The sequence below is a fragment of the Ambystoma mexicanum genome, chromosome 5p (assembly GCF_040938575.1).
Source record: "Ambystoma mexicanum isolate Mex_15411 chromosome 5p, UKY_AmexF1_1, whole genome shotgun sequence".
Classification (NCBI taxonomy): Eukaryota; Metazoa; Chordata; class Amphibia; order Caudata; family Ambystomatidae; genus Ambystoma; species Ambystoma mexicanum.
Window position 1 is genome coordinate 34,238,818 of NC_090930.1, and position 26,327 is coordinate 34,265,144.

General features: G+C 48.4%; 1 protein-coding gene across 5 annotated transcripts in view; it reads left to right on the top strand.

Moving 5' to 3' along the window:
- Positions 1 to 26,327, top strand: part of MED12 (mediator complex subunit 12) — a 1,704,158-nt gene that overhangs the window by 952,459 nt on the left and 725,372 nt on the right. For all 5 annotated transcript variants that reach the window (XM_069612388.1, XM_069612385.1, XM_069612387.1 and 2 more), the window contains exon 26: positions 20,960 to 21,123. In XM_069612388.1, coding sequence (XP_069468489.1) covers positions 20,960 to 21,123 — 164 coding nt within the window. The remainder of the gene's footprint in view (positions 1 to 20,959; positions 21,124 to 26,327) is intronic.

Sequence of the window (26,327 nt, forward strand, 5' to 3'; positions counted from 1 at the left end):
CTGAGCAGCCAGGCTTATCTCAAGAGGGGTCATTGTGAGCAGTAATGTTGTGACAGAGTTTCACTGTACAGTTATACAAATAAACACTTATACTCAAGGTTTCTTGATTACACCATTATTAATTTATTTCTCAGTTATATAAGCTTTCTTCAGAAAGGGAGTAAAACGTGTAACACTTAAATATACTCCAAAACACACTTAGTTTCTCTAAATCAGATGATACCCTTTGGGGATGGCACACAGACACTTCCTACACCCTCAGGTGACTTAAATAGCTAGGACACTGATTTATCACTGGTACATTTAGAGCAATACTGAGTTTGATGAAAAAGTTAGAATAGAGGAATAAAACAAAGGTTAACAAATAATTCACAAACATGCAAGTACTTTTAAAAACCTTCCTAAGCTTAATCTGAGTAAATTAACCCTTTCCTGAGGAAAAGCTAAAGCGCAGAGTCAGTCACTCAGGGAGCCAGGACAGCCAATGTTAATTGTACAATGTCTAGGGGAGCTGAAGATCTTCTTTGCAGATAGGTAAAAAGTCTTGCACAATGTAGAAATGTTTGTAGAAAATATAACACTTGAAGGGCCACACGCTGGTAGGCTTGTGAAGGGCAAAGCTTTAGCAACTCTGCCAGGTAACCAAGACCGGTCTCAACTGAGAGCAAGTGAGGCTACATGACAAAAGGTAAGTTCTCTTAGACTTTACAGTACCCCTGGTTAGAAGAAATGGTTCCAGATGGCTCCTGTTCCTGTACAGCTCTGCAGACCTTGTTGTTCCGGAGCCTCAGTCGTGGGGACAAGAGGGAGGATGTCTGGGGACTCCTGCTCTGCAATGGGATGTTCAGCGGCAGCAATGGCCAAACTTCAATTCAGCGGTACTTGGCTGTTTCAGCTCTTCGCGCCTAACAGCAAATAGTAACACTGCGGTTCTCGGATACCACTACAGACTTTCCTTGCTTCTGGGGTCCAGCACTCTGTTTAGGTGGCTCAGGCTTGGTCAGTCCAGCATCAGGGAAGTCCAGAGGATCTTCCTAACGCTTGGGATTGACTTAAAAGCAACACACACAATCTGGCGTTCCTCTTCCTGGCTCTTCAGTTCCAGCAGCAACTTTAGTGGAAATGCAACCAGCTTCGAGAGGATGTCCAGATGGGCTTACTTTGGAGTTGATTGGTCCCACCAACTCAAAGAGAGAAGTCCTTGCAGGGCTTCTCTAGTCGAGGCGTAATCAGAGCTTCACCGGGAAAACCAACGGTCCAGGAGTTGCAGCAGGCGTCTCTTCCAAGTTATTCTTCGGATTCCTTCATCCAGTGGTCGACTTTGCCTTCCAAGCCAAAAAGCCTCGCCTTTTATGAATGTTTCTCCCATTCATTCCAGCCTAGCTGTCAATCACAATGAAGGGTGGCTGTCCTTGCCTGACAGCCAGCCGGCCAATCACCTTTAGGTGCATTCCTGTAACCAAGGGGATTAGTGACAGGGGGTTTCAGGCACCTCCCTCACTTCCTGCCCCTGCCAGACATACTGGAGCCAGAGGCGGGCTTCACTCGTGAATCCTGCCAAAGACAAAACGCCAAAGACAAAACGAACAATGAGACCATACCACTGCCACCAGCCATTAATTGTAGAAAGGGTAACATAAAAATGTTACATGAGACACTAGACCAAGGGGATACTAAGTAACCCCTCCAGCACCATATGGTAAGATTGTGTGCGCTGACTCTGGAAAGTAACTGTAAGTGAAGTCCGTTTCACTTCACTGCTCTTGGAAACAGTAGTTTCACCAAGAGAAGGTATATAAACCATTGGGAAATCTGGAAGACTTCCCTGTGCCACTGCACTGAAGGTGCTGTGTGAACCAATGTAAACATGATGCCTATGGAGTTCATCAGACTCCAAAGTAAAAAAAGCACAGAGAATAAATCACATTAAAATTACATGAGAGATAAAAAGTCCCAAAGTCCAGCAAAAGAGCTGCGGTGCGGGTCTTTAAGGTAGAAGGGAATTAGCACATTTCTGAGAATTCTCCCCAACAAATAACATAAGTGGCAGCAGACTCTATTGGTCAGAATAAACAGTGTTATTCAGTCACAGAATCGCCTAATTAGACACTATCTTGCAACATATGTAACTTCTTTAAAAATGACTTTAGTTCCGGTTAGGACAGTTTTGCTGAAGTCGAACTAAGGGCTTAATAAAACCATTCAACTGAGGCAGTACAAGACTCCACTCTTAGTATAAGGCTGTGCCACCTGTGTTCATGGTAACGTAGACGGAGCAGCCAGGCTCATCTTAAGAGGGAGAGAGGGCTGTAGAATCAGTACAAGTTAAATTGTAATACCAGTGGTCCAAAGAAACACTGAAACACTTTGTATTGTAAAAATAAAGGATTTATTTAAATACAGGTAGGCCCAGATAATTCTAGGGGTAAATAAGTACTAACACATTATATGAAAACACAGTATAAAAACACACCACTATACTTGAAAGTACAGATACACAAGTATATTTGAAATGCCTAACAGTAGTTCTAGGGTAGTCAAAACCTTTTCATACACATTCAGTATAGGTCAAGCCTATTCTTGGGGAGTTAAAACCAAATTTTACTTTTTACAATTACATTCAGTGATGCAAGGTCAGTAGACCCTACCAGTTGTATAATGATTCTCCGTACAAATCACATAATCGGTCAACTGGACAATATACGTTTGGTGAATAGTGGAACACTTACTCTAGGTGCAGTAAAACGTATCACTACTTTTGTGATAACACACTGTTATACTAGGTGAGTAAAACCTAAGGATATAATTTACAATTACAGGTGCTTTTGAAATCTGGGAACCCCAGATTGAGGTAAGCAGCAACTCTTGTAACTTATTTTTTATGGCACACAGCTCGCACAAGGTAAGTAAAACCCACATACTTTTTTAACCTCACAATGAAGGGGAAAGGAAAACCCAATGTTACTTTTTTTTTTTGTTGAGAGGCATATAGCATACACATACATCAGAGCAGTCGAAACAAATTTGGTACATGTAAAGATAAATACAAGGGCATATAAACGACAGTAGGACAACAGCAGATGAGTAATGAAATATCACAGAGCATCAAGTTCTCAAACAGTTAACGGAGAGGACTGGGGGGGACTCGTCCACCGTGGAGGTGTCATTTAAGCTATTCAAGTAGCTGTTGAAGGCGGACCATATATTTTGGGGGCGAGAGAGGGCCGGGAGCATACCCAGGAACTCTTCCTCGCAATTTCGGGACCACGTCAGTAAATTCAACCATTTCTGGAATGAAAGGGGGGTGGGGCTCTTCCATTTCTGCTAAACACATTTCTTAGCTACTATACAACTCACATTCAGGAACTTGGCAAAATCCTTAGCCCCCCCGCCCCCCCCGGGCTGCCACACCCCTAACAAAACCCCCATCGGGTTGAGATCAACAGCAGAATCGGTGATTACAGACGGCGTTTCCATGATCTTGCTCCAGAATGTAGCTACTTTCGGGCAATCGCAGAACATGTGTAAATGACCATCATCCTCCGCGCCGCAGCGAGGGCAGAGCTGAGGGCCAGAGCGCGTGGACCTGGAGATTCTGCGCGGAGTGTAATACAGCCTGTTTAGCAATTTATATTGTATGGTGCGGTAGCGGAAGTTAAGGGAAACCCTGTTGGTATGAGAGCACATCCTCTCCCACTGTTGATCAGTGAGTTCCAACTCCAGCTTGGATGCCCAGTCGTCCCGGGCCTTGGATGGCTGGGGGGAGGCAGTGGTCAGTAAGAGTTTGTATAGTGAAAAAACCAGCCCATGAGCGCCACCCGAGTTGGCGATGTAGGCAATGCCAGGGGAGTCCTGGGGTTCATTGGGGAAGTCAGGCCATGCATTTCGGAAAGCAGCGCAGAGTCTATAGAACTGCAGAAGTTCCAGAACGGAACCCGAGTGACCTGGCCTCCACGTCTGCGGTGTTATAAACTGCCCCTCTGGATAGAAATCAGTGAGAGCGCGGTATCCCAGGCACTCCCAGTGTCACACCAGGGCGGTATCATGTGTGGGTTCCAGCCTGGTAAAGCTCCAGGCGGGGAGCCACTTGTAGTACGGGTACTGTTCAGCACAAGTTTTGAACATTTGACCCCAGGCTTGCACCGTGGTTTGAACCGGGTCAATGGTCGAATCCGGCTTGTACTGCCGGTTTAGAATTAAGGACATTACATTGGTGCCTGCCACGGCCAGAGCTTCCAGCTTGACGTGAGGACGAGGTGGGGGCCCGGGGTACCAGTAAGATGCAAACTGTGCCTGTGATGCAGTCCATTATCGTAGTATGTCTGGGGCGGTGAAGCCCCCTCTATCGTAGGGTAGTGTCATGTCTGACCACTTCATACGCACCGCGCCGGAGTGCCATAAGAATTGAGCGAACAACTTGTGCATGTTTGTGAAGTATCTCTTACCCAGCCAGACAGGGACATTACTGAATATGTATAACAACTTGGGGAGTAAAATCATCTTTACCAGCGAGAGTCTTCCGGCAGGTGATAGTGGAAGGGTATGCCAGCGCATAATTTTGGACTCGGCCTGCTCTGCTACGGCCCGGTAATTGTCTGCTAGTAGTGTATCTTTGGTCAGGGACACCTGGACTCCCAGATACTTGATCCCATCCAGGGACCAGCGGAGCGGGTACTCAGTGGTGGGTTGTAGCGTGGAGCTGGTGAGGGGGAAGATCTCGGATTTAGTTTAGTTTATAGTGAACCCAGAGTATGTACCTATACGGGTGATATTGCGTAAGATTGGGTCCAGATGAACAGCTGGCTCTCTTATGAAGAGTAACACATCATCCGCGTATCCCCTTGTGTGCGTGCCGCCCCCTTACGTAGTCAGCCATTGGCTCTATTGCCAGGGCGAACATGATCGGGGAAAATGGGCATCCCTGTCGGGTGCCTATTAAGAGAGGGAACAGACCGGACGTCTGGAAGTTAACTCGAACCCTGGCCACCGGGGAAGTGTACAGCAACTTAATATATGGGATCATGTTAGGCCCTATACCCATAGTTTCCCACACCAACCACAAATACTTCCAGGACACCATGTTGAACGCCTTCTGGGCATCCAGCGTGACCGCGCTTGCACCTTGGTCAATGCGCGACATGACATTAAGTAACCTTCTAATGTTGTGGGATGTTGATCTCCCAGGTACAAAGCCTGACTGGTCGTCGTGGACCATGTATGACATGACCGGGAGGAAGCAATTACTTTGGCGAAGATTTTGGTGTCCAAATTAATTAGCGAGAGGGGCCTATATGATCCGCACTGATCAGTGGGTTTACCGGGTTTGAGTAGGACCGTTATAACGGCCTCACGCAGTGTTGGGGGAAGGGTGCCTAGACGGAGTGACTCGTTCCAAAGTTCGAGTAGTTTGGGGGCCAAAAGGTCCACGTGCTCCTGATAGAACTCTGCTGTCAGCACGTCGGGACCAGGTGCTTTTCCTTTGGGGAATTTGGATATAGCCTCGACTATTTCGTCCAACAGGATTGGGAGTCCAGTTGGTCTCTGGTTGAGGGGGAGACGAGAATCGGGGGGGATCTGCTCGAGGAGGTCACGCACTGTGCTGGGGGGGGGGGTGAGAATACAGCTCTGAGTAGAAGTCTGTGAAGACTTCTAAGATTTGCTGGTTGGACCACCGTTCCGACCCCAGATTGTCCTTGACGCATGTAATCTGAGTTTGGCCCCACTCACCCCTAGCCAATGCAGCCAGCGTCCTGCCGGGTCTATCCCCCTCTCCATATTTCCGGACTGCCTGTGGACGGCTGAAGTATTAAACTTCCCTGGTGGGGCCTGTTCATTAAAGAATTGGAGTTGTTTGCTGATCTGGGAGAGGATGGCAGGTCAACGGATGAGGGGTGAGCACTTTCTAGTTCGTGTAATTTGGCTTCAGAGCGGGCAAGGGCCGCTCTTATGGCTTTGAGAACACCCGCCTCCCTTGATATGGACATTCCCCTGATAAAAACTTTGAAAGCCTCCCAACGGACCCCCAAGGAGGTGGACTGGGGTGTATTAAGCTCAAAATAGGACTGGATGTCGGAAAGAATATCAGCGTTGAATACTATATCCTGTAGGGCTAAGGACTTGAAACACCATGTGTTAATGGTAGGGGCAGGTACCCCTAATTCTAGGGATATACGGATCGGCGAATAGTCCGATAGGGTGCGTGCTAGTATCTGAGTTTCCACCACCTTCCACAGCAGTGTGCTAGACAGAAGGAACATGTCAATTCTGGAGGAGCTATCATGCACTGAGGAGTAGTGGGTGTACTCGCGTGTCTGTGGATGCAGTGCCCGCCATGCGTCTCGAATGTCAAGTATTGTTCTGTGTACTAGGAGTCTGCGCGCCGCGGTGGACAGTGGTCTCGGGGCTGCGCCTGTTCTGTCCAGTGTGCTGTCTAATATAGAATTCATGTCAACCCCCGCGCCTCCCCAGATGATCTGCACCCCCACATAGCCCAACACATAGCTCTCAACTCACACGCTTTTGGCCGGTGTCACCCGCCTTGTAAAGGGCTGACTCATCCGCCAAGCCTCCTTCATGCCCGTTCATTCCAATGGGCGTCACACCCGCCAAAAACAAAATTGGATGATTTCACACGCTTTTGCAACACAAATGGTTGAGAGCTATGGCCCAACAATATGGATACCACCTGGTCGACAAAGTCGGGAGAGTCCACATTAGGGCCATAAGTATTCACTAATAAGTATTCCCTGTTAGCTATTGGCAGTGTAGTATAATACATCTCCCCTCTGGGTCTATATAGCTCTTGTGGAGTACAAACTTAAATGACCTATGGATCATTGTCAACACCCCTCTGGCCCGAGTCGAATAAGAGGTGGAATATCTTTGGGGACCCGATGATGGTGCCATACACTTGGTCAGAGGGCCCGTAGAGTGCGTTTCCTGCAAGAGTAATATTTTGCATCCATGTCTACTGGCGTGGGCCATGATTTTGCGCGCCTTGGTGTAGTTACTAAACCCCGGACATTCCAGGACATCACTGTTGTAGGCATTTCAAGAGACTAGGGTACATCCCACCACTCTTGTCGAAACTTACATGGAGAGTGAGGCAAGTCCCACTGGGGGCGCCCCGATGTCGTGTGTTCTGCCAGTCTGCCCCTGTCTTTTACAATACCGTTACACCAATCCCCAACAATACCACCCCCCACCCTCACTGCCCACCCCAACTTGCAGTGGAAATTCCCCCCCGCCCCCCGGATGCAGGTGCCACCAACTAAAGCGACACTCACTGAGAAGTAGAGGTCAGAGGGCAAAATCCAACGGGGATATGCCCCTTCCAAGGCCCAACTGGGGCCAACAAGCAATAACATCCAACAAAACATAAGCATTGCAGTGAGGTACGCTGTTGCCGTGTGGACGGACACTTGAATGACATGTAAGACAGTGTGGGCTGTCAGAGACAGGTTTCTGCGGTAGACGGAGCCTGTGTTGGGCTCCAAAGACAGTAAGTTATCAGAAGCAAGGTGGCACTGAAGAAGTATCCAAGGCCAGAGTCCAGCTCCACCCCCTCGGAGGAAGGAGGAGATCAATGTTCACAGTACCAGAGCTGCTGGGCCATATCCCGGATGTATGTGGAAGGGGCCTAGCTCGCATGGTTAGCAGTAGATTATTGCCATCATCACATACAGAATCAAGGATTACTAGACAAGATGAGCCACGTCGGGCTGAGTCGCGTTCGGTTGGTCATCGTAGGCGCGGTCACCTGCCGGATTATGAAGTGGTAGGTGTGCCTCGATGAATTTCACTGCTTCGTCCAGGACAGTAAAGAAGTACAGTTTGCCGTTGTGAGTAATTTTGAGATGTGCCGGGAACAGAATGGCGTATGGGACATTGCATTCTCTAAGCAGTTACTTAACCCCAAGGAATTGGCGCCTCTCCTGTTGTACCGCTATTGAAAAGTCTGGGAAAATCCTAATGGTGTGGGACTCTAGGCGTAGGTCTCCCTTCTCACGCGACAGGCAGAGGATAAGATCTCTGTCCCGGTAGTTGAGAATCCTGGCGTTGATGGGCCTTGAGATATCCCCCGGTTTGGGGCGCAGTGATAAGGCTCTTTGTGCGCGTACAACATTAAAGTACGGTGAGAGAGACGGATTGCCTAGTAGATCTGTGAGTAAGGCCTCGACGGTGTCCTCCATGCGCCCCTTAAGAGCGTTCTCAGGGACCCCGATAATGCGCAGGTTGTTTCTGCGAGAGCGCGATTCGAGGTTGTCACACTTGGCTCTCACACTCTTCATGTCGGTACCTGCCTGATCCACTCGGATTTTTAGGGAGGCGACATTAGCGTTAATGTCGTCTAATTTCTCGTGGAAGGAGGCAAAATTCTTGGCCATAGACTCCATGAGTGTAGTCAGATCGGGGGTCCTCGCACCAGAGTGAGGGTCGGTTTCAGGATCCTCCTGCAAGGATGATGTGTGCCCCGCCTCCACCCTCAGAACAGACTTGGTAAATGTATCCATGGTTCCCCTCCCAGAGGCCCCTTTAGATCTATTTGTCATTACTGGCACAGACCCGGAGGTGGCGGGGGCCCACCAGAGCAGTTACTGGAGAAGAATGGGCGGCCAAGGGTCTAGGATGTCGGAGAACCACTGGTGCCACCCTCGTGGCAGGTGGGAGGTCAGGCTCTGGCAGCAGTAGAAGAGAGGAGGGCGCAGCTGGATAGCGAGCGTTGGGCCACCCGTGGGGCCAAGTAGGAAAAGTCGGCAACCAACGGTTGCAAGTATTAGCTGTGGCGTGAGGATTCTCTCCTTCATATGGTTGGGAGGCACTGTATGAGATCAGTCTGCTAGGTTACACCTCCCCAGGAGCCCAGGCACCGCAAATTTGAGGTGAAATGGGTGCCGGGTGTAGTCCGCTCGGAGGGGCCTCTATTCTGAGAATGTTCAGCAGCCAGTGGGGTTATGCCGCAGCCCAGGGCCCCAGTGCGAGGAGTGTAGGGGTGACCGGCGCCGGCAGCACGAGATCCCCTGGGTGCGCTCTCCAGAATGGGCAGGGGGAGTCTTATGGGCCAAGGTAGAGAAGGAGAGGTCCCGCGGACCCAATGCACAGCTGGGCAGCGGGCCGATGGAAAGACCAAGGGGGGCCGTGGCTCCCCCAATGTAGGCCCCCCACCCACTCCTCACTTAGACGGCGCAAGCCTCAGCCCCGCGTGGCAGCTAGGCTCCAGCCCAGCCGCTCTGTGCAGCTGGATGTAGCAGGATCCGGTAGTTGAAGTCCAGGAAGGGGCCGGGGCGCGCTCCAGCACAGGCCCCTGCGGCTGACCCGTTCGCGCAACAGCGCGCTCCATGGGGAAGGGCCGCCGCGGCTGAAGGCGCAGAGCCACCCCCCAGGGCCAGACGCGGCCAACACAGTGAGGGCCCTCGGAGGAGGGGTGGGGGGCAGAGCACTCGGGCGTCCCGTCCCGCGCTGCCACACAAGTTGCAGGCACCGGGAGCCGGAGCGGAGGAGGAGGGAGCCGGGTGCGCACCAAGGCCCCGGCCGGCTAAGAGGCCGCCGCTGTAGAGGATCCGTGCACGGGCTTTCAGGGTCCGATTTTTCCAGAATTTTCCTGTGATGTAGCCAAAAGTGTAGAGGCAGCAGATCAGACAAGCGAGGGCTGTTCAGGATGGAGCCAGCCACAGTTGAAGGCAGATTTTCGCCGGAGCCACACAGAGCTCAAGATTCAAGCAGCCATCTTGGGCTGCTCAACAGCGCCACCTCCACCCAATGTTACACTTTAGTGAATAACTCAGTTATTCTAGGTAGGCAACAACCCAATGCAGACTTATTCTGGACAGGCTAGCAGCAAGTCAGGGGAAAGTAGACCCAGTTGGGGGACACTCCTACAATTATCCTCAAAGGACTAATCTGGTGATACCAACACTTTACTTTTGGGAAGAGGCACAACCTAATCACGGGAGAGTAAAATACCTTCACATCTACTTTCTATTAGATCAGCAAAACAGTCGCTAAGGAAGTAAAAATCTTAACCATACTTTCAAGAATAGTGCATCACACATAAAAGATCAGTAAGAACATTTGTAACTGTTCACACTTAGAATTACAGTTACCAACCAACTCTTTACAAGTAAGTTACTTTTAAACACTTATTTTCTTTTCTAGGCAGAAGTCCCAATCCCTTGAAAGTCTTTCCCTTATTCCTGGAGCATGAGTGTTCTCATTGGCAGAAGGGGGGTTGGGTGTCACTAGGACTAGTGACCAACAGGCAGTGTCAGAATAGGTTCTTTAGTAGCAAAAGTCAGAGTTCCTTAGGAAAACTGGGCAAACAGCTGAGTACTTTACTTCTGAGTTAGAAGAGGGTCCATTGCCTTCGCAGCAGACACCCTAGCAGGATTCTAGCAGTGGGACTGGGTGCACTGGATGAGAGGCAACCCCATCACAGAAAACAACCCACAGCTGCACAGACATCCTAACAGGCTTACGGTAAGTACATAACCAAGCCAACACAGTACCTCAGCATTGAAGATTATTTTGCAGCAGGAGAACTACTTCAGGGTCTGCAGCCAAATACCCAGTCAGTGGATTCCTTGTCGCGGAGGCTGAAAACAAGACCTCAGAAGGGACTTTGCAGCAGGGATCGATGAAGAAGGCTCTAGGCAAGGTTTCCCTTGCAGCTGAATGTGGTTCTGCAGATTTGGCGCCTTTGCAAGGAGCACAGAAGAAGACGGAAAATCGCGGTCGAATTCTCGTCGTTCCAAAGGTCCAGCACTCTGGTGAGGGGTTTTTTCGGACTCTATTCGTTTCTCTGGAGATCCACAAGGATGCCCAGGAAGTTTCAGCGGAATTCGGGAGACTGTGCACCGTACGATGGCTTGAGGTACCATGGTATTGCAACAACGCAAGGTCACAGCAACGTGTAGGATGGCTCAAAATGCAGATCTTCTTGAGTCAAGTGGGTCTCACCAGGCTATGGGTCGGGGTCGTTATCGGAAACCTCAGGTCGATTGGAAGGAAGGGCTACACCAGGCTCTGGTTACAAAGCAGGCTCTCCCGTCGCTCGAAAACGTCTCAGCCGCTTTTCCTTCATCTTCCTCTTAGGTTTAAGTTCCAGTGGACGACATGTCTTCAGCTTCCAGGTTCACAGTATTTATCAGGAATTACAGCACAACCTCTGCATTCTCTCCCCACATTTTACAAGAAGGGGCAGTCTGGTTGTCCAATCAGGACAGCCAGCCCCCCCACTGGGATTTGTCCCCATTCAAAAAAGGTGTAAAACAAAGGGCTGGGGAGTTTTGGACTCCTCCCTCCCTTCTTGCTCTCAGACAGACTGGAGCCTTGGCAGGGAGTCCATGGGACTCACGCCGAAGATAAAAATCACACAAAGGAATTTCCCGCCTTGGATGTGAGGGGAAGGAACAAGAAACCACAAGAAACACTAAAATGGGGAAGAAAAGAAGACCACAGCCATTTTAGTAAAAATTGACACCCTTGGGTCCCTTTACTGCAGCTGTGAGCACAGCCCGCAATAAAAAGGTGCCCCGAATTAATACAAGGTATCGCTGCCACCAGCCATTGAAGGTAAGCTTGTCACTGTAACAGAATTGTTACAATGTATCCCCTTTCACATTAAAACTCTATCTCCCCAGCACTCCACATAAGGTGGGGTGTGCTGGTTTCACTTAACATGTAAAAGGGATCCAAAGATCCTTTCTACCCTTGGGAACTGTAGTTCACTCAAGATTAGCACAAAGTAAAGAGGAGCCCCTAGGGCAACCCAGCAACAACAGGCACATATTGCCAATAAGTTGTTAAAGAGGATAACTATAAAAAGAAACTATGGAGAGTCTTAAAAATGACACCCATGAAAACCGTTAGATTATGTGAGTATGGAAAAAGGTTCCCACTCACTGTGGTATTATGGAAAAATATCCCACTAGTAAAGCAAAATGGTCTGGGGTTGACCCAGGTCAGGAAGATTTACCAGTTCTGTGCAAATCTTACCTAACAGTTACACACCAATGTTACTTTTTAGAACACAGTTCAGAGGGAGTAACTTAACTAGTAATGGCTCACGCCAACAATTGTTACAGAGAAATGACAGCAATGACAGCTCCACTGCTTACATAGTAGTGGCTTGCACTGGCACTGTCTCGCGTGGATAGCTCGGTGGCAACACGCTCGCTTTGGAAGCAAGACGACGCTGAGCAACACAGGTTCGATCCCCGGGTCCGTGCTTAGAAACTCCTGGTTATTAAGCGTGTTATAAATAACCCATTACACACTTACACTTGCAGTCAAATGATAGTTCAGTTATCAGCTATTGGTGTTTAAACAATGTCACTATTTCTAGTCATAGGAATAGACAGTTTAACTAATTCTACTTTTCAGAAGTGTGTTACACAATTCTAAGGTTAGTAAGAACTCTTATGACTATTTTAAAAGTGCTCTAGAGCATTTCACAGAAAGTATAACCCTGTTATAAACTTTAGAAAGGCACAATGGATTTCAAGCGAAATAGGGAAGCTAGTATACTTTTAAGAAGGGCCTTTAGCCATTCAGAGGTAAGTACTGTTTTAGAAAAGCACTAGCAAAAACCCAATGGTACACTTTACGAATGGTATGGACAAGCTCCCAAACACATGAGTCACCCACTCAGCCTTGCAGGATTCAAACAAGGCTTAAGGTAAGTATTACCCAAGTCAAGACTTAAAAGAACAGAAGAGCTGCTGGTTGGATAGCTTCAGCAGCTCAGGACTCGGTCGATGGAATCTTGGTCTGGTGATTAAAGAAACTAACCTTGTGTTAGGGAGAAATTTCATTTTCGAATAGATTGTGTCCTCCAACATATTCCTCATCTTTGACATGTAATGTCCAGTTTCAGCAGAGGACGCCCTGCGTCAATGGCGTCGAGTCAATGTCCCTTGAAGGCCTCTGTCGAGGGTGTCGTCATCGGGTGTTAAGTAGCATGCACAGCGCCCTTTGGCCTCAGTTCCGTTTTTCCGCAAACGTGTTTGCGTCGTGAAATTCGGCATGCCTCGTACTGCTGAAGTACTGCGTTTTCCATCTTTTCGACAATGTCTTTTTCTTCTACCCTGACGATGTTGATTACAGATCGGCATCAGGTCGGTCTGTGGTGCCTGGCCGAGGGCCACGAGATGGACACTTGTTCCAAATGTCAGGCCATGACAGGGAAGAGCTTGCGGGAACGAAAGGGGAAGTTACAGGTAGGCAATGTGTCCAAGCCCCATAAATCCTGACCAACAGGGCTTTCGACTGACAAGTCGAGGGGCGACTCTCCTCGTTGGAAGAATGCCAAGCCCTCACGTTCTCGTAGTGGATCCCACCACTCTTCATCCTTGCCGAAGCATACGAAGCAAAGGCATCACAGGTCGCTTTCGTCGTCTTCGTCGGGCGGTATCCCCGAGAGGGTGACATGCCCATCCAAATCATTGACACCGGCAGAGTGGGACTCTTTCTGTATGCAGATGCTTAAGATTTTTGAGAGACGGGGCAAGGCTCCGGCCAGGCTTTCTGTGGAAGCCGGTATGGAGCCGACTGTGCCTGATACTCGTGCGCCCGGGTACACGGCGTGATTCTCATAGAGAGGCCTTGAGACACAGCATTGAAGGATCACTCGAGATGGAGAGAGAGGTCAAGGACTCCAAGGATTTCGAAGCTTTCGAAACCATCAATGCCAACATTAGTGCCCATCTGGTCTTCGCCCCCTGTCAAGCCTGTGGTGCCATTGGCAATGTCGACCCTGAAGCTGTCGACACCTTAGGGGCCTATTTTACCGGCTCAGTCCCCAGGACCTGTTGACCCTCCAAGGAAGGTTTTGGCTAAATCAAAGTCTGCGCCGTCGACGCATTTGAAGCCTCTGGAATCCATGCCAGAAAAAAGTTATGTCCCACTTCCTGAAATGGATTTTTTTAGGAACCTCACTGCTATTTTTTTTGAAGAGGAGGAACATTCGGATGAGGAGCATGCCCCCTTTGGTCTCCAGTATGGGATTCCTAATGTGCCGGAGAGCTTCATTTCAGAGGAGAGCAGGATGCATGACCTGTGTGACACTTTGGACAAGGTAAGCAGTATTGATACCTCTCCTGAGCTGGATTTCTGACAGGCCAGACCCAGGGGAGCATACCGACTCTAAATATGGACACCTTATTTCTAAGGTGGTGGAATACTTGGGCTGGTCCAGAACACCAGCGCATTTTGATCAGGATGATCTTATGGATATTTTGGACAGGGGACCGCCTACGGATCCTGTTCCTTTTCATATGGTTCTTCAAAAAAGGGTGGCCAGGAATTGGGAGACCCCCGAAACTAATCCGGCGTTGGACAAGTCTCTTACAAGAAAATACCGCCCCTCAAGTAGCGACCCAGGCTATCTGTCGCAACGCCCCACTCCCGAGAGTCTGGTGGTCCAGCCAGCTACGGCTACCTCGAAGCGGGCTGCGTACCATCCCACCTGGCGCGGAAGGTATTTTCGGCGGGAGTATGGCATTGAAATCCACCAACTCCACCTGTGCACTTGCAAAATTTTCGTACACTCTGTGGGAGTTTATCTCCGGGAGTGCATCTCCATGACAGCGGAGCACTTTCCTGAAGGGGATGAGAGGGATGGCTTCCTGGCTATTAAGGACTGCAAGAAAGATGCGAGTCCCTCTAGTCTGGCTTGGATTCTGCTTATAGTATCAGCATATCCTTGGCTACGAGCACCGTGATATGCAGGTTTGCCTGGTTGCAGAAGTTGGGATTTGCGCCTTATGTGCAGGCTCGTCTTCTCAACATGCCATTTCACGGGTCTCATCTTTTTGGCAGCAAGGCTAACGAAAGCCTTGAGAAGTTGCAGACCTCTAAGGCATCCGCCAAGTCTTTAGGGCCTGCTATTAAACAACCTCAGCCTTTTCGTTTTGGCGGACAACTGTCGAGGGGTAGATCTTTTCGCTACTACTCCTCGTTTGGAAGGGCGAGAGGAATGGCCAGTCAAAGAAGCCAAACAAAATTTCCCTCGTGGTGGACGAGGTAGAGGGGCCAAGTCAGCTCCAGCAACAGCTGTACCATCGGCCTCTGCAACAGGCGCTTCAAAACAACTCTGAAGGCTTAGGTCACAGGTCACCAGGGGCAGGCTGTCTCGGCATCTTGAAGAATGGCGAGCCATTACTCTGGATGCATGGGCTCTGGAAACAATAGCCCACAGCTTCTGCCTTCTCTTTATCAAGATCCGCTCCTTGTGCGGGAAATTTTAAACCTGCTAGGGAAGTGTGCTATAGAATCAGTACCTGTAGCGGAGAGTAACAATGGTTGGTATTCCCCATATTTTTTGATTCCCAAAAAGTATGGTGGACTGATACCCACCGTGGACTTGGGATACTTGAACAAGTTCCTCAGGAAAGACAAATTCAAGGTGGTCACTCTTTCTCAGATCGTTCAGTGCCTCCAGCTTCAGTATTGATTGGTGTCATTGGACCTTCAGGATGCTTATTTTCATGTGCCAATCCATCTCAAGCACAGGAAATACCCGAATTTCGCTGTTGGTGGCTCGAACTGTTAGTTTCGAGAACTACCATTTGGGTTGACCTCTGCCCCGAGGGTGTTCACCAAGCTGATGGTGGTGTTGGCAGTGCATCGCAGGAGAGGGGGGATTCATGTCTACCCCTACCTGAACGATTGGCTGATCAGGGCGCATTCTCCGAAGAAGCCTTGGATCATCTCAGCCTCACCTGCCATTCTCTTCACAGACTGGGCTTCTCCCTCAATTTGAAGAAGTCCCATATGACACCTTCCCAACAGCTGCAGTACATTGGGGCTGTCTTAGACACTTCATTGGGAAAGTGCTCGCCACCCAAGGTGAGGGCTCAAGCCATTTTTCAGATGGTTACAAAATGCCAGAATGCCCGGAATCTTCCGGACTTTGAGTTCCTGAGGTTACTTGGCCTTATGGCATCCTGCATTTTCCTGATCCCCAAGGCCATCTTGAGAATGAGATCCCTTCAATGGCCTCTCCGAACATAGTGGTCACAGTTCTCGGGACAGATGTCGGACCCCCTTCAGATTCCGACCAGAGTCTCACACCATCATCTGTGGTGGTCCTGCGTGGACAATGTTATGATGGGCGAACACTTTTGGCAACTGTGGCTGTAGATCACTGTAGTAGACTCCTTACTCACAGGGTGAGGGGCTCAAGCCAACGATTTGACGGTCAGAGGTTGTTGGTCCCCATCAGAGTCCAAGCTACATATCAATCTTTTGGAGCTGAGGGGGATCAGACTAGCGCTGAAGGCGCTTCTGCCCTCTTTACAGGTAAAGTATGTCCTGATAATGATGGACAACACAGCGGCCATGCACTACCTCAACAAGAGGGGAGGCGTAAGGTCACTACCACTGTGCAGAGAGGCAATGCAGCTCTGGTATTGGGCTATTCACGAAGGAATCTCCTCATTATTGGTTCACCTGGCCAGAGAAGAGAACACGGCAGTGGATGCTCTGAGCAGGCAGAGCAGTCTCTCACGAGTGGGAACTAGCTCAGGAAGTCCTTCAAGGGATCTTCGCCCTTTTGGGAACCCGTCATGTGGATCTGTTCACAACCGGTGCCAATCCAGAAGTGCGAGCTGTTACTGCTCAAGGGAATTTCCTCCGAGAGGAGCTCTAGGAGACGCGTTTGTGGTAGATTGGGAATTCTCACTGCCGTATGCGTTTCCTCCAGTCCCCGTCATTCCTCAAGTAATCAGGAGGTTCTGGAACTGCAAGATCCTCAGGGGAACGGGATCACAGACCTACTGGATTTGTCAATCTGTCCTCCGAAACGTCGTCTGCAAAGGGAGAATCTTCTCTCGCCCTTCACGCTTGATTTCTGAAAGGTTGAGGTACAAAGATTGGGACCTTCCGGATGATGTAATGGAGGTGTTGCTTTCAGCCAGACGGCCAGCAACGAAGTCTCTGTCCTGTTGCTGTTGGAATAAGATTAGTGACTGTTGCAGAGACAAGAATGTTGATCCTTTTCAGTGTACAACACCAGATGTTCTATCCTGTTTGCTTTCCTTAGCACATAAAGGTCTTCAGGTTGGTACCATTAAGCGTTACCTGGCAGTGCTTTCCATTTTTAAGCGCTCGTCAGAGGAATGTTCCTATTTTAAGATTCCTCTGGTTACTCAGTTTCTAAAAGGGCTCACAAATGTGTTCCCAACTTCAACGTTTCAGGTTCCGACGTGGGACCTCATCCTGGTTTTGAAATTCCTGATGGGTGCTCCTTTTGAACCCTTGCACTTAAGTCCATTGAGGTTGTTGACCTTTTAGACAATTCTGTTGGTTGCTCTTACATCTGCAAGAAGAGAGAGCGAGTTGCACGTGCTTTCTTCCAAGCCACCCTTTACTATATTTCACAAGGCCATGGTTGTATTGAGGGTGAAACCTTCTTCTTGACTAGGGTTGTTTCGGACTTTCACCTATGCCAGAAAATTGTGCTACCTGCATGCTATCCTCTTCCGCATCCTAGTAAGGAAGAGGAACGGCTACATCAGTTAGACCCTAGGAAGACGCTAAGCTTTTATGTTTCCAGGATGTCCATATTGAGAGTGGACAACCAACTCTTTGTAAGGTATACAGGGAACAAGCTAGGCCAGGCTGTTTCCAAACAGACCTTGACTAGGTGGATCAGTCTCACTATTTCTGAATGCTACAGACTGGCAGGCAGGAACACTTCTGAGGGTTTGCCTTCTCATTCCACCAGAGGCATGGCCACTTTGACTGCCCAGCTGAGAAGTGTCCCTATTAAGAACATCTGTGAGGCTGCCACGTGGTCCTCTATACACACGTTTAATAAGCATTACTCTCTGGATACTTCCCACGCTCAGGATGTTGCTTTTGGTAAGACAGTCCTTTACTCTGCCCTTTAAAACTTCTGCATGTCCTCATTCTTCACCATCCTCCTATCATGGCTACTGCTTTGGGAGTCTGTCAACGATGTGGAATACGTTGGAGGACACAGTCCATTCGAACAATAAGTTACTTAACCACTGGTAACGTTCTTTCGACTGGATGTTCCTCCGTGTTCCTCATCGCCCTCCCAACCTACCCCTCTTTTGGAATTTCCCATGCTGTTACAGCTTTCGTTCCAACAAGGCTGAGTACGGTCCTGCCCGTGTTTATGTGCACTTTGCTACACGAGGAGGAGACAAACAAAACTGAGGCAAACGGGCACCATGGGTGCTACTTATAAAGTCTGATGACGTCACCCTCAACGGAGTCCTTCGAGGGACATCAACTCGATGCCATCGACTCAGGGTGCCCTCTGCCGAAATATTTTCCGAAGCAGCAGAAGCTGGACATTACATGCCAAAGATGAGGAATACGTTGGAGGAACATCCAGTCGAAGAACGTTACCAGGGGTAAGTAACTTGTTCTTTAGTGCTAAATTTCATCCCACCTTACAGACCCCTATCTCTTTTGCTGGACTTAGAACTTTTTAATTTTAACCCTGGAGTGAGTGAGCTCTTTTTCTCACTCTCATTTGTTTTGACCTGATTTGGATTATGTTTCCTTTGTTCTTGGAGTCTGACAAACTCCATAGGCATCTACCATTTGTATGGTGAAACACAGCATCTTCCGTGCAGTGTCACAGAGAAATCCTTTAGATTTCTCCTAAGGTTTAAATACCTTGTCTTGTGTGAACTACAGTTCCCAAGAATAGTAAAGTGAAATTGACTTTACTTACCTTTTCACTTTGTAGGTCCAGCACACAAAATGGCCCGTCTTCTTTTTTCACCATTTCTTTGTGGAAAGGTCCTTCTTGAGATTTACTCTGCGTGCCAAACCAGGTTTGGTCCCTTTGTTCGCTTTGCTTTTGGCGGGATTCATGAGTGAAGCCCGCCTCTGGCTCCAGGGTGTCTGGGGTGGGCAGGACGTGATGGAGGTGCCCGAAACTCCCTGTGCTTAGTCTCCTAGGACTGGAATGCACTCTTAGATGATTAGCTGGCTGACTGTCCGGCAAGGACAGCCACCTTGCTGGGTGACTGACAGCTAGTCTGGAATGAATGGGAGAGAACTGAATAAAAGGCGAGGCTTTTGGCTTGGAAGGCAGTCGACCACTGGACGAAGGAACCGAAGAACTTGAAGAGGGCGCCTGCTGCAACTCCTGGACCGTTGGTTTGCCCGGTGAAACCCAGCTGCTGTGCTGAAACTCCAAATTCGTATCGACAGAGAAGCCCCTGCAAGGACTACTTCTCCCCTTGAGTTGGTGGGACCAATCGACTCCAGTAAGTCACCTGGACATTCTCTCGGAGCTGGTTGAATTTCTACACAGTTGCTGCTGGAAACCGAAACGCCAGGGAGAGGAACACCAGATTGTGTGTGTTGCTTTAAAGCTGGCCAAGAGCTCTATGAAGATCCTCCAGACTCCCAGGATGCAGGACTGTGACAGAGCCTGAGCCCCCTCAACGGAATGCACGTCCCCAGAAGCAAGGAAAGCCCTTCTCGACAGCCAGGAACCACAGTGTTGCTATTTGGGTTAGACGCAAGCAGCTGAAATACCGAACAGCCACTTGTTTGAAGATTGCCGCTTGCCAGCAGTGACCGCCCCATTGTGCAGGAGTCCCCAGAAGTCCTCCCTCTTGTCCCCACAACTGAGACCCAGGAACAGTGACATCTGCAGAGCGGCTAAGGAACAGAAGTCATCTGCTGCACAAGACGTTTCTTGCTTACCTGCAAAGAAGTGCTTCAGCTCATATAGACTTTTGCCCATTGATTTTGGCTTAGCCTGTTCTACCGAATGACTCTTATTGGGGAATATGAAGGTATTTGCCTGCTTAAGAATATTTGTGGTCTCTTGTTTGTTCTAACAACCTTCTCCTTGACTCACTCTTACATGACTCTAAATGCAATAGTGATATATTTATGTCCCCAGCACCCTCGTCTATGAAGTCTCCTGAGGGTGTAGGTGTGTCTGTGGGCCATCCCAAAAGGGTCTTTACTGATTTAGAAATATTAAGAGTGTGTATTTTGTGAAGTATATTGGAGTGTTACTGTTATATTGCTCCCTTCTGAAGAAAGCTTATTCAAACTGATTGTTAAATAAATGTTTAATTGTTTATTCAGGAGACTTTGTGTGTAAGAATTTATTTGAATACTTGTCACTGTGTATCTCTGTGTAATTCCCCTACATCTCACATTGACCCCTCTTGAGATAAGCCTCGCTGCTCAGCCACACTACCAACCTGTGTAGTACAGCCTTATACCAAAGGTTGGGTCCCTATTGCCAGGTGGTCAGGGTTGTTGTAGTGCACCCAAAGTGTACTGCATACAATCGTGCTTAACACCTCTCACCGGAACAAACTGTGGGAAATTCAACCCCCAAACGACCAATCTAGAAATCTGGGAGAATCTGAGTTGGGGATGGCGGGGTGCAAGTAAAGTCAAAGAATTTGTCCCTGTTCTCCATGGGATAACATTGGAAACCAGTCCCCTGAACTGCGTAGTGCCTCCTGAAAATTAAGAACACAATTTCCTTACCTAGTAACCTTGTTGAATAGCGTCTTTTCAACCATCACCAACACAAGTACAAATAGAACCTAACTACAGAAACTACATTCTGGGAAGAAGCATTGTGGTTCCTGTGACTTTAGGACACAAGGCCTCATTCTTCTTGGGGATTGGACTTCTGAAGTTAGGTGAATTCACTTGTGACTGGGTTCCATCTTTATTGCATTAATGTACTTGCCTCCTATGTTGAATATGTCATTTTAATGTATTTAAGAGCCTATGTTGAATGGTTATGTTTATTATTGAGTGGTGGGCGACAATATCACCTGCTAGTTTCATTTTATTAGTGTCCACATTCTCGATAGGACTCTGGAAATACAAGTCTCCTACTAGCATCATGCCTCCTTTCCTCCTCAAGATTCAGACTGATAGAGTTGCTGCTGAAGTCTTCCGTTGTCTGTAAAGTGCATTGCTTTCTTCCTTGCAGGAGATGCCGAGTTAAAGGGCTCTGGGTTTTCACACACTGGAGGGGCAGAGGACCTCACAGAAGATGACCTGGGCACCAAAAAGACAGGTGGAAGGGCAGTTTCCATTGAAACGGCAAGCCTGGATGTTTATGCAAAGTATGTACTTAGGAGCATTTGCCAGCAGGTGAGTAGCAGCACTTAATCAGGTTCTTTCTGCAGATGATTACTGCTGCATATTTCACACAGTGCTAATTTGTTATCCATAGCAACTCGTTTGGGTGTTTTTTTTTTTTTTATCTGTGCCCGCAAGTGAGTGCTAGAAAACAGTATGCCACCATGTGAGTTCAACTCTGGCACAGAGTATGGCAAATGGAGGAGAACATAGCACACGCCATTGTATTAAAGCACGCCAAAACCTAGTACATTTCCTATAGCCTGTTAGTTCAGAAATCAATATTTGCTTTTACTTTTACCTTTCTTAGTCGCTAGGCCTCTTCTGGTTTTTGGTATTCTGGCTTATATTTGTCAATACTGAGACTTATTCCAGCATCTCATTGAAGAATCCACACACTGTGTGGCCCTGAATAACCCTTGTGGATTTCTAGGCCATTTTGTCCCTGGTTGAGCCGCCTCCCCCAGAAAGTGGAAGCTATGACAGCTGTGTCCTTTTATTTTGATTGCAACTTGGTATAGCCTTTTTACCACATTGGTAGCCATTTTCTCTCTGGACAGTTGTTTTTAAGCTGTGTGACATGGTCCGAGACCTCAGCCTATCAATTTGGGGCAGGGACTGTTAGGGAGAATTCTCAGAAATGTGCTAATTCCCTCCACCTTATAGACCCCCAGCAAATTTGCTGGATTTTGAGGACTTGATTTTTTTAACCTGGAGAGAGTGAGACCCTTTTTCCCCACTCTCTCATGTATTTTAATGTGATTTTGCACACACTTTCTTTTGGTTGTGGTGTCTGACAAACTCTATAGGCATCATCTTTTGCATTGTGTCACACAGCGCCTTCAGTGCATTGACACAGGGAAGTCTTTCAGATTTCCCAAAGGTTTAAATACCTTCTCTTGGTTAAACTACCGCTTCCAAGAGCAGTAAAGTGAAATTGACTTTACTTACATTTGTAATTTTCTAGGCCGAGCACACACTATCTTACAATAGGATGCTGGAGGGGTTACCTAGTATCCCCTTTGTCTAGCTTCTCATGTAACATATTTTATGTTACCCCTTTCTCATTGAATGGCTGGTGGCAGGTGGTGTTGTTTTAATTACCACAGTGTGCATTTGCCCCGGGCTGCGTTCGCAACTTCAGTAAAGCACCCAAGGGTGCCTTTTTTGTCAAAATGGCCCCGGTCTTTTTTTCGCCATGTCTTTGTAGAAAGGTCCTTCTTGAGATTTACTCTGCGTGACAAACCAGGTTTCCTCCCATTGTTCAATTTGCCTTTGGAGGGATTCACAAGTGTCTGGGGTAGGCAGGAAGTGAGGGAGGTGCCCGAAACTCCCTGTGCTTAGTTTCCTAAGAGACCCAAATAGACTCTGGGGAGTTTGGCCGTCTGACTGTCCGGCAAGGACAGTCACCCTGTTGGGTGAGTGACAGCTAGGCTGGAATGAATGGGAGAGAACTGTATACAAGGCGAGTCTTTTGGCTTGGAAGGCAGAGTCGACCATTGGACGAAGGAACCGAAGAAGAACGTGAAGAGGACGCCTGCTGCAACTCCTGGACCGTTGGTTTGCCCGGTGAAGCCCTGCTGCAGTGCCGAAACGTCAAGTTCACTTCGACCGAGAAGCCCCTTCAAGGACGACTTCTCCCCTTGAGTTGATGGGACCAATCAACTCCAAAGTAAGCCAACTGGACATCCATCTCGGAGCTGGTTGAATTTCCACAGAGTTGCTGCTGGAAACCGTATAGCCAGGGAGAGTAACACCAGATTGTGTGCGTTGCTTTTAAAATGGACAAGAGCTCCAGTAATATCCTCCGGACTCCCAGGAAGCAGGACTGACTGAGCCTGAGCCCCCTTAACAGAGTGCGGGATCCTAGAAGCAAGGAAAGTCCATCTCGACAGCCAGGAACCGCTGTATTGCTATTTGCGGTAGACGCGAGGAGCTAAAACACTGAATAGACACTGAAAGTGAAGTTTGCCGGGTGCAAGTTTTGACCCTCGTAGTGCAGGAGTCCCCCGACGTCCTCCGTCTTGTCCCCACGACTGAGGCCCAGGAACAGTGGGATCTGCAGAGCTGCACAGGAACAGGAGTCATCTGCTGCATAGTTTCTTCATCTTTAAAGGTACTGTACAAAGTCTGAGAGAACGTAACACTTGCTCTAGAGTTGCTTGCATCTTCTACTACTCACAAGTCTAATCAGTTTGTGGCCCAACATGTGATTCTTCTTTTCTTCAAAGACTTCTAAAACATTGTGCAAAGACTTCCATTTACCTACCACAGGTGCTTCATCCCATAGAAGACTTTGGCCCATTGACTTTGGCTTAGCCTATTGTATTGAATGACTCTTTCTGGGGGGATCCAAAAGTATTTGCCTGCTTAAAGACTATTTGTGGTTTTTTGTATGTTCTAAAGAATCCTTTCCTTTGACATCTTACTCCATGATCCTAAATGCAACAATGATATATTAATGTCCTCAGCACCCTAGCAATTGAAGTCACCTGAGGGTGTAGGTAGTGTCTGTGGGCCATCCCAAAAGGGTATCTACTGATTTACTACAGCTCACATTGGCCCCTCTTGAGATACGCCTGGCTGCTCAACACGCTACCTAAACTGTGTAGTACAAGCTCATACCAAAGGTTGGGTTTCCTGTACCTGTAGTCAGAGTTGTTTGTAGTGTTCCCAAAGGGTACTGCATTCAGACTTTGCCTAACACGGACCCCTCTCAACCTAAGGTGGGGGCTATTGGGAAAGATTTCTCCTTTCTCATGTCTGTGCTAATTCCCTTCAACCCTAGAAAACCCCCAGCTCTTTTGCTGGACTACGGACTTTTTTATGTTAACCCTAAAGTGAGTGAAACCTTTTTCTCAATCCCTCATGTGTTTATGCCCGATTTGGATTTTGTTTCCTTTGTTCTTGGAGTCTGACAAATTCCACAGGCATCTGTTTTTTGTATGGCGACACACCTTCAGTGAAGTCACAGAGAAACCCTTTTAGATTTCTCATAAGGTTTAAATACCTTTTCATGTGTGAACTACCATTCCCAAGAATACTAAAGTGAAATTGACTTTACTTACCTTTTCCCTTTTGTAGGTCCAGCACACACCATCTTATGTGGAGTGCTGGAGGTTTACCTAGTAACCCCTTATCCTACATTCTCATGTTACATTTTTATGTTATCCTCACTACGTTAAATGGCTGGTGGCAGTGGTTTACTTTTTACTACCCTTGTGCTTGTATACCACGGGCTAAACCCCCAGCTGCAGTACAGCACTCATGGGCGACCATTTTGTCAAAATGGCCAGTCTTCTTTTTTTCACCATTTCCTGTTTGTGGCATCTTTCTTGGGTTTTACTCTGTGCATTAAGACAGGTTTGAGCCCTTTGTTCGTCTTGCCTTTGGCTGGCTTCAGCCATGAAGCCTACCCCTTGCTCCAGTGTGTCTGGAAGGACTGGATGTGAGGAGGCTCCCGAAACTCCCCTGTCCTTTGTCTCTAGGAATGCCTGAATGCAACCAGTCCTGATTGGCTGGCAGGCTGTCTTTTCAGGACAGCCAGCTTGCTGTGTGATTGACAGTCTAGGCTGTGCATGAATAGGAGAAAACTGCTTAAAGGACGAGAGTTTTTGGACTACAGGCAGAGTCGTCCACTAGGAGAAATACCTGATGAAGAAATCTGGAATGAAGCTTGCTGCAACCTACTGGACCTTTGAACTGCCCGGTGAAGCCCTGCTGCTGTGCTGTCCTCCTTTTTCACCTCGACAGAGGAGCTCCGGATGCAACGACTTCTCCCCTTGGGTTAGTGGGATCAAATAAACCCGAGACGAACACCACTGGACCATCACCCCCGACTTGCTGCGCCTCTCTGTTGCTTCGGAAGCCCAATACTAGGGCTTGAGTATCCCTAATTGAGTGAACGTCTGATGTGGTAACAAATCCGATTAGAAGCTCCAAGAGCCTCCTAAGGACCCTCCAGAAGCAGTACCTCCAGATATACAGTCCACTCACCAGGGTGCAGGACCAAGAGAGTGAAGGAAACCCGACCGTTGTCCGAGATCTGCATCAGTGTTGTTTGCCAAGTGCTGAAACCGTGAAGTGTCGCTGAACCGAAAAGAGCCCATAGCTGCAGCCAACCATCGAATTACTGCTGCAGGAGTCCCCAGACGCCCTCCCTCTTGTCCCCACGACTGAGGCTCAGGAACACAGTATCTGCATTGCTGCAATCAGACAGAAGCCACCCGGACCCTCTTCTTCTAACCAAAGGTACTGTTCAGACTTTGGGATGCTTATTTCATTGTCTGTAGCTTGCCCTTCTCAGTTGAGACTTGCAATAACTGCTTTTGTAGAGCTGATTTCAGCTCTAACTTTCACAAGTGTAACAGCTAGTGACCCTTCAGTGATTTTTCATTCAACAAACTCTGTAACTTTGTGCAAGACTTTTTGCTATCTAAGAAGTGCCTCAGCTCCATAGACTTTGCTCCAATTGACTTTGGCTGCCCTGGCTCCTTGCTGACTCTTCTGTTACATTTGACTTAGATTCTTACTGTCCCTCATAGGTGATGCATTGGATTTAAACAATTATTACTAGGTAGCCCAATATTTATTATTTTCTACAAACTATATAAGATTGTGCAAGACTTTTGTCCTATCATCAAAGTGACTAGTCTCCCGTAGGCTTGGTTCAATTGACATTGGCTGTCTTGGCTCTCTGCAGACTCTTCTGACCCTTTGACTTTGTGTTATCTGTCCCTCAAAAAGTCAAACATGAAAGAATTCCAAGATGGCCCCCATAGGGAGAGCACCTTGAAAGAAGCTCTCCCGATCCCCCCACTAGCTAGAAAGCTGCAAGTGTGTTTTCCTCCCCGGGCACGAAGCAGTGGTCCAGAAGGGGGGGGGGGGGGGGGGAGAAACCAAGGAAAGCAAAACTATGAAAAAGCTGAATTTCGCACGGACCGGGTCAAGTGGAGAAACAGCGTGCAACGTGGGCGTAGGCCAGAGGGATAGCAAAGCGGCATATGAAAGCGAAGCTGCACCGGCCCCTTACACTAGGTGGTGAACTTCATAAGCTCGGGGCAACGGGTGCATAGGGGAGCCCCCCAGTAAAGGAGGATACCCGATACCAGCTTCGACTTAGACGACTTGCAGAGTGCCCCGACCCGTATCTCAGAGAGGTGCCAGCAGTCCACCAAGGTGCTGGGGGAAGGAAGGCGAAACAGCGAAGTGAAAGC